General features: G+C 40.4%; 1 protein-coding gene across 2 annotated transcripts in view; it reads left to right on the forward strand.

The window, feature by feature from the left end:
- LOC126547219 (GMP reductase 2-like) overlaps positions 1-6,738 on the forward strand; it is a 41,756-nt gene extending 35,018 nt beyond the window's left edge. For both annotated transcript variants that reach the window (XM_050195115.3, XM_050195117.3), the window contains one exon: positions 708-6,738. In XM_050195115.3, coding sequence (XP_050051072.1) covers positions 708-897 — 190 coding nt within the window. In that variant the 3' untranslated portion in view covers positions 898-6,738. The remainder of the gene's footprint in view (positions 1-707) is intronic.
- Positions 6,739-9,316: the final 2,578 nt, after the last annotated feature.

Below are 9,316 nucleotides of genomic sequence, written 5' to 3' on the forward strand. Positions count from 1 at the left end.
ATGCAATCGACATACGCAGCTTTTCTTAAATGTTTTCTCTCTTGCTGTTCTAACAAGCAGCGTCCTTTTTTTTTTTTTTTTTTTTTTTTGCATTCATCTGAGGAACCACCTATCGAAATTGGGGCAGTGCCGTGTGTCATCGGTGCAACTCCTTTCTGCAAAGGGTCTTTCAGAGTAACAAAAGGGTTTACTGCAAAGGACTTTACTTTTGCCCGAGTGTCAGGGGTCTATTGCCCAAACCTGGTGAGGGTTCTTTAAAGATTCAACTGTAAATAAGTTTCCACTTATAAACGTTACTATGTCACCTAACCAAGCTGGTGGCAAGTAATGAAGCAACAAGGAAATGACTTTAGGTATCGTGAAACGTTTCTCCTATGTTTTTTTAACTGGCATTTCCTGTGTTTACATTGAGTGGGTTAGTGCTTCTTGTATACTGGGACATCTTTGTTCTTATTAGTGAATTGTTGAGGCATTAATCATGTCAGCATTTGCCCTGTTTATGTTTTGTTTTCACTATCTTTTAGAAAGTACAGTGTGGCTGTGACTGACCAATAATTGATTCCTGCTAGTCTGAGTTTCCTTAAAGCCTGCTGTGATCTTTATTCATTGTACACTGTTCTCTTGCATCATCAATTCTACAGTTAACAATTGTTTGAAGTACCATGTTGTAGTAAACAATGGCTGGCTTGCATTACCTTTTGACGCAGGGCATCGGAGGGCAAGACTGTGCAGGTGCCATATCGTGGTCAGGTCCAAGCGACAGTGCTCGACATCCTGGGTGGTCTGCGTTCAGCTTGCACCTACACAGGGGCTGGCCGGCTCAAGGAGCTTACTCGTCGCACAACCTTTATTCGAGTTACACAGCAGCTGAATCAAGTCTTCTGCCAAGAAGCCTGAGCATGTGCTTGTGATATCTTCTGGGCTTGACAGATGTCATGTTTGACACAGGCCATGCCCTGCGTGGTGTTTTAGAGTTACTAAAAGTGGAAGAATGTCAAAAAATGAAAAAGCAAAAATCTTGTTTGACATACTTTGCTGCCAGCAGATAACGTATAGTGCTTTTGAGAATGACTGACTTGCCAGTGGCATCCAGTGGCCACTGAAGAACTGCTGTGAACAAAAGACACATTTGAAACCTTGTAAAAGTGAGGCACAGGCTATAAGCTGTAAGCATTTTACTGCTTTTTTTTCCCTAATAGTTCAGTAAAAAAAAACTTACCTAAACCTCAATTCTGTCTAAAAGGCGCTTTTTGTGGGTGTTCAACACTGTGAACTACACTTGTGGAAAAAAAGTTAAAGGAATGTATACAGGTGAAGCGTAGCACATAGACGAAAAGACAAGTCTGTGCCTATGGTGTATGCTTTTAAATTATAATGTTATGTATGGTAAGGTTCTGCGTGCCGGGCTTCGTAATGTCTCGCACAGGGCCCTTTATTTTTGGTTTTTACGCTTTTAAGAATTCGGCTGCGTCAACCATATATGGCTGAGGCAGTGGTAGCTAAATTGTGGGTAGTACATGGGTTTTTGTACAGTTTCTCATGACTTCGAAAGCATTTTGTGGCTTCTTATTTTTGTAGCCCATTTCTCTTATGTGCAAGCCTTGTGACATTTCTGTGGAGCAGTTAAGTGTTATATGTACACAACTAATTCACTTTATCAGTTTATTTCCATTGCATAAAAATTATGAGCACATCACTAAATCTAGGTGATGTTTGAGAAGCAACATTCACCTTGGGTAATTATTTTTGGCATACTAAACAAATGTTCTTACATGTTTCAAAACTGTCAAGTTGTGAAATGGGAGGCGAGGTGAAACTTATCCTTGCAATGCATCATCTTTGTAGTTATAAATTAGCTTTAAGATGTGTTCTTAACTTGAGGAAAGAAGTTCAAACAAATCCATGTGCTGCCCACTGTTTCTTTACTTTCTTTGCTGCCATACTAGTGGCTCATAAACACTCTAGTCGCAGTTTTTCCTATAGTATTCTTAGGATGACAGCAAAGTGGTTAAGGACAACTACTAGTGCACCACAGTGAACACTACAAACAGAAATTAATGGCAGGCAAAACGGATGCAATTAAGAAAAGAAAGTAATGATTGCTTGGGTGGTAGGCTCACAGCTGTATGCTGATTATCGTCTTAACGCTAATGAATTTGCTTTCCTTGGCTCTTTTTAATTGCAACCGAATTCGAAAGAAAAATATGCAGATCCTACGCAGCAGACAACGCGAAGTTTTGTCTTCTGTTTGTGTTCATTGACATTATTTGGTGGTGATATATTGATGGCATAGGACAGTCGTGACGTGATGTGACATGTTACCTTGCCTGCTATGCTTGTGTTTGTTGTTCTTGCTCCGCTCGACACTTTATGCGAGCCTTCGTCTCCTCAGCACTAAGTGCACGCTTCGGTGCCATTCTGGGTTGTAGCGTTGCAGGTCGCGAAACTGCCTCCTCTCTCTCTCTATTTCCTTGCTAACATTCTCTCCACCTCCTCCCTCTACTATCGTTGCTGTTGCGGGTGAGCATGGAGACAAGTGCAGCAGCTCCTGCACTGCCATTTGTGGGGGTCACACGGCGTCCAGAGGGCATTGTGCACATGCGACGTAGCATAAATGTTGACACAAGCTCCTCTGGTCGTCTTTACTTTGCGCCACGCTTCTGTCGTGTACTAATGTGATAACGTTAAGGGCCCCGTGTCACAGAAAAACTGGTGTTGGACGCCGCGGGCATCGCTTGGCAAATAGTCATTCTGAACCACAACCACGCTGGCCCTCCATATGGTGCATACCTTGTCTTACGTTCTTCACAAAGTTATTCCTCACAATTTTGAGAATGACAGCTCATAAACAAATGTCATGAAACAAAACACCGACAGCGCATGCCTTTAATGTTTTTGTGACATGGCCACGTCTCAACCACGTCTTGATGCGGCCGGCATTAGCGGTGTGCAAGACCACAGCAGCAGCAGCGGAGAGTCAAAGAAAGCTTCGCTTTTCAAAAAAATGAACTTGCTGTATTCACCCCCCCCTCCTCATTTTCCCCTACTTTAAACCAAAAATGCCGAACCCTAGTTATGGTGCACTAACTGTTGGGCTAGTTGGTCTTGCATAACTGATACAACCAGTGACACCCCCAGAAAGGAGAGACAAGCGCTTGTCTTTGTCTCGCCTTCCTGTGGGTGTGTCTTCCAGTAGAGGGGAGTTGGTTGTACCAACTCCCCTCCCTTATCAACTACTCCAGTTATGGTATTGGTAGCATTAGTTCCTACTTTTTGACCTTTCAGTTTTTTCTCGCCTTTTGTTAAGTTTCATATATAGATGTGAAATAAGTCTTTTTGCTGCTCACAGTGATAAAAACACTGTATGACTTGTTTTGCAATGACTACCAGACCAGCTTCTCAGTTGATCAACATTTCCTCTTCATTTACCATGCCTTAGAGAAGCATGGTAAAAGGACTGGTGTATTTTTGGTGTTTTCAGTGTAGACCATGCCATATAAATTTTTAAAGCCATAGCGACTGGCATATGCTAGTACTTGATCAGGGTATGTGGTAGCAAGTGTTTTGTCATACGTAACTATAGCTTGGTGTACAGGGAACATTGCCTGGCCTTTACACAAGTTAAAGCAAACTGTTTTTATTTTATAGTTCTTCGTACTTTTTGGATTGTTGAAACACTGTGTAGACATTTTTACCATATGCTGCTTTTTACCAAAAGCACCTTGAATTACTCAGTTCCTCTCGGAAGCATTTCTTAATTGTGTTTACATTTAGCACCATTTACCTTTTGAATTTATATGAACGTCCTAAGCACGCAGGTGTTTTGTTGCATCAGGGTTTCTGTTTTTGGAGTCTTGTTAACATTGGGTGCAATGTTAAAAAATTATACTGCAGTATTTGGGTACACCTGGTTCCTTGCATCACGTGTCTTGATTCTATTCAGGAAATTTGATGTGCCTTGGTTGTGCTTTTAAGCTAGCTGCGACACTCGTTGAAACTTAATTAGTGGGCAAAGTGATCTTATGGAAAGGTCAAGTGACCAGTGCCTGATTATGTGTTGCTCTTAGACATGAATAGTTTTCTGTTATTCGATGGAGTAGTTTTAAGTCATATCATAGTTCCTCGTTTTCATAATGCTGAGAGCATAGGCTCGATAATGTAGTATTTGAGTTTATTTCATGCATTGTACAGCGTAAGATGAGTGAGAAAATGTTGCTGTTAGGCAGCTTGAGAAGACAACTCCTTTAACATTCATATTAATTGAAAAATTTTATCATCATTGTGCATTTTGATGTGTGTAGACTAAGTTGCAAAGATTTATGTCAATTATTATTTATGCCAATTATTAGTTACTGTCATGTCATTTTTGCAGCATTTAGATTGTAAAGAAGGGATTCGAAATTATGCAGATATTACCCCTGATGAGCATGTTTGAGTTATCTAACTAACTATTCAAAAGTCTATGAAGTCAACAGATAATGAGGCTAAAGAAAGCGTAGGGGAACTTTTTTTTTTTTTCAATTGAAGTGTAGAAATGATAATGTTACGAATTAGATTAGGTAAAGGTAAATGAAAGTGGACGAAAAAACAACTTGCCACCGGTGGGAGCCCACAACACTTAAAAACAATAAGTTCCTCTATGCTTTCTATGGCCTCATTATCTGTTGTCTTCATATGGTTGTGACTAACAAAAAAATGGGCCCCTCTGTTTCGCTTCCTGTTTGCTCAAAAGCATGTTGCATGTGAAAGTTTACATATTCAGATGTTTTCATGCACTGTTGTTCAAGATCACATTGGACTGCTTGACCTGGGAGTGGAAACAGCATGTGGTCTTCAAATTTTTGGTGAAAGAACATTCAGAGCTAAACACTAGTCTATTGCTATGTGTGTTTGGAGGATAGCCTGAAGCATGTTCATCGGTGACCTTTAACGAAGGTTGTGAGCTCACTCAGCCTACACAAGTGACCATGAATAGGACTGCACGTAATGAATGTTATTAGGTATTTCACACCAACAGAATATTCTGTATTAGAGGGGGAGGAAGGGTGCTGGCCAAAGATACGATATGTATGAGTCGTGCGTCAGTGAATGGAGACTTTTTGCAAGGATTTTAGCGTTGTGTTCAGTTATTTTCGTAAGTTATATGCACAGAATTTTTTTTTCTTTCTGGGCTGTTATTGGGGGTGCAGGTTATGAACATGAAAATGCGACATTTTAATGGAAACGCACTTATTGATGTCCTGTGGGAGATGTTTAACTCCCGTCACACTGCTGGATTACTTGAAGAGGTGTATACTACTTGCAAGACAATTTGTAGAGTGATTTTTATCTAATTAACAAATTCACTAACTTTGCAATTAAATCAGTCAAGAATGCATGTTCATTTGTAGAATTGAAGCTGGGCAGTAATTAAGTAATATTCATTTAGCAGAAATCCAGTGCTTAGCTATAACACACATTTTGTGAAGTCTTGAAAATAAATTTTGTTGTGAAATACACTGGCATTCCAGTAAACATTTACCAACACTGGAAAATGGGGTAATAAGTGTTTATTCAAGCATATTTGCACTGTTTCATTGATTACAGCCAGGACATACTAAGGCCCTAAAGTTTGACCTGATAGGATATTGGCAACTTTTTCGTGACAACATTGAAGGAATGCTGTGTACCTTTATTGGCATTTTTACCGGTTGGGTGTTCCCTTTAAAAGTTGATTTGACTGTGGCCCAGTCTGTTTGCTATTTCAATGGATTTGCTGCCTTTCATAGTTCCCTATTCGGTAATGAGTGACATGTGCGGGATGCTGCTATTTAGACAAAACAAAAAAAAAAATACCCCTAATGTGATTGCAAGTGCCGTGGTGCTTCGTCTCAAGTTCTGTATGTTCACAACTCCAAAGTATTCCGGCTATGTGCAGTGCTCACTTCCTGAAGGCACATCAGGATGTTCTCGGTTAGGTCATCGGCTGTCTAGTCACTACGTAGATTTTGTAATAAGCTTGAAGTAGAAGGTTTCTGCAGTGTTTTCTAGTAGGAGTGTCAAGTGCCATGCTTGTTGGCTTGTGCCAGTCATGGTATGTGAAGTAGGTTCAGTAGATTGGAAAAAATTAGCTGGTTTCTTGGAAATCCAGTCATACATGTATTTTTGTTTACATGTGGCATACTTACCACTGCACCAAAGTTTTCATTGCACTCCGTTTACATTTTTCTTTTTGTGCACCTTAGTTTTATTCTTTAGATGGCTATGATTTTAGGTGCAGTGCTACTGTTAAGGTGTGCTAAGAGTCGATTTAAGTTTGTAACAGTTTCTTGCAATGTATCCTTTGTATTTTACTATTATTGTCTCCAGAAGATGTGGGTTTACTTTGCCTCTGAGAAAGGAACTTGTGGCAAAGGTAAAGATGAATTTTGTGGTCTTCTGAACAAGCGGAGTTTTGCAGTCATTTTGCTATATGGAGAAGAAATCTCTGGTAGCCTTGATGCAGTGTATTGCATGCTATTCAAGTATGCTTCTTTTACACATTATTGGTATCAATCCTAGTCCTCGAATGTTTTTGTATGGATAGGAGCAATGTTTATATAACACTTGCTCCAAGGTCTGAATTTTTCAACCTTCCAGCGACTGATCATTTCAAATTGTGATGATTTTGTTGCTGCCCGATGTGATTCAGTTTGCAAGTGATCTGATTATTTTACTGTGTATGCAAGTGTACTCATTAAATGGTTTTCGGAAGCTGTTTTTGCTATCTTCAATATTGAAGTGCGGCTGTGACAATGCGCACAAAGTTGCTAAATTTCTGGCTATGGGGTGTTTAATCAACCAGAAATCACAGGATAGGTGTCGGTAATATGAACTAAACATCAATGTTATATACTATTGTATCAGTAACAATAATATTTGCTGTCAGAAATAGAAAATATCAAATGAAAAGGCAAGAGACATTCATTTTATTGGCAGAAAATGTCTTTCCTATCAAACTTGGGACAGCAGATAGCCTATACAAATTATTCCAACGCTGCCCTTCTTGAGCCCTGGCACAACAAATATGGCATGCTATGATATGAGTAAACCAACTTCATGGGTTCTGAAAACAGGCGATTATCTGCTATTCATGTGGAAAAGACAACCTCTGGGAAAGCAGGCTAAGAGAGTTTCACTTTAAAAGCAAAATTGCCTATATTTCATGTAGTAGTGTTCTCCATGCAGCCACGGCTTTGTCCTGCCTCCTTGAACACGTAATCCGGTGATGCAAGTGTTTCCCACTGCTGGTTTTTTTGGACAAAGTAGGTCCCTGCATCTCGTTAAGATGTGTGTTTGATAACTATGGTGATGGTGACATCAAATGAAAAGTATGTGCTGCATTTACTACAGTGCCCTCCCTGCCAGCGCCTATAGCACAGAGACTAGGTGCATTTGCCTCCTGCCAGAAGAAATTGCTGCACCTAATTTTTATAATAGCAGTAGGAATTGTATGTTTGGCAGTGTCAATACTAAATGCTAAAACACTTGTGAGGGAATAACAGTGAATGAGCAGCCTCTAGACACATGGTGTTGACAGATTGTCAATGGCATAAATGTATAGTGAAGTGCTTATGTAAACACTAATAGCAGAGGAAGTGTGGGTTCCCTTGGCTTCTTATTCAGCCTCAAAAGCAGTCTCGTAGTTTTTATAAAGAGTGTAGTACATTCATGCAAAATAATTTCTTCAGTGTCCTACCTACAGCTGTCGCCACTGAAAGTTTTCTGTGTGTTTACTCTATAAAATGCTATGAGGCAGTAAATTAGGAATTGTCTTTTTACTGTTTCCAGTTAAAGTAAAAAAAAATCGGGGTTGGGACAGGTGTGCCAACTGTGACAAAACTGTAGAAGTGCCTCGAATTGTACCTGTGCTGCTCCAAAATGGAAAACATGACAACCAAGGTTCTTAGTTTGGGCCAGCCTTTGTGGAAAGTGGCAGCCATGTAATTGACCTGGGTTTTCTTAGTCTCATCGCCAGGATATTGGAAAGTTCGATACCAGCCGCAATGCCACATTCCGATGGGGGTGGAATGCGAAAATGCTCGTGTAATCTGGGGCTTTCCCACTATGCTTTTGGCACATAATAATGCAGAATTTAGTTTTGGATAGTGGGAAGTGTTGTAGCTGGTAGTGTCTTGTGCCATTCTGTACTGCATTTCACCTTATTTTATGGTTTCACTGCATTCACCTGCGAAGTAGCATTTTTCTTTTGTCAACCTATTAACTGCACGTCAAGCTTATCCCATGAAATGCCTGCATGCATGCAATAGGAGGCTCATGCTTATATTCTGCAAGTCCTGGTGAAAGGCCAGTAGACCAAGTTTGTTGGTTCAGTGACTTGACATGGGGAAATCGCTTGGTTCTGTTAAAAACGAGTTATCCGCCAACTACTGTGAATACTCATCTAAATAATCCAATCTGGATAATGTGTAATCTTGCTCTTGTCTTGCTGTGTGAGCGTGCATGCACGTTTCAAATGAAAATGTGAAAGCTTTGAGTGGGTTGCACACCACATTGAGGAACATTGTAGCAATGCACCAATCATATTTGAGTATAACAACATTTGAAATGCTCATATTAGAAAAATTTTAATGGTTTTGTCGAATGTTGCTCGCGTTGCTTTTACCAGGTCCTACGTCTTGGCATAAAAACAAATTAGTTAAAGTGTAGTTTTAGCTAATGCAAGTCCCTTTGATATAAAGCTATGTTGCAGTCTGCAATTTACTGCATTGCAACAGCATTCAGTGCACTTGAATCATGCTAGTAAAGGCATTCTAAACAGACTGCTGGCTACAGGACCAGAGTGCACCTGTGTCTTTCTGTGGTCCTGTAACCAGCCCTCTTCTTTAGGTTGATATGACCTAACCCAACCTATTACTATCTATCTAACAGAGGCCTTGCTGCACACATTTTCTTTTTGGACACCCAGTGGCCATGACACTTATATAGCATTAAGCCATGAAAAATGAAATGTTCAGCATGGAAGCACAAAAATAGGAAGCGAAGTACATAGGCACCTTTGGGTTGCTGAGCACGAGGTCACGGGATCGAATCCCGGCCACGGCGGCCGCATTTCGATGGGGGTGAAATGCGAAAACACCCGTGTACTTAGATTTAGGGGCCTGTTAAAAAACCCCAGCTGGTCGAAATTTCCGGAGCTCACCACTACGGCGTGCCTCATAATCAGAAAGTGGTTTTGGCATGTAAAACCCCATAATTTAATTTTTACATAGGCACCTTCATGCTGACTGAGACTGATATACGCAAAACAATCGAAGCCTGACTGGATTGATAGCAG

This window comes from Dermacentor andersoni, chromosome 1 (genome assembly GCF_023375885.2).
Source record: "Dermacentor andersoni chromosome 1, qqDerAnde1_hic_scaffold, whole genome shotgun sequence".
In the NCBI taxonomy this organism is placed as follows: domain Eukaryota; kingdom Metazoa; phylum Arthropoda; class Arachnida; order Ixodida; family Ixodidae; genus Dermacentor; species Dermacentor andersoni.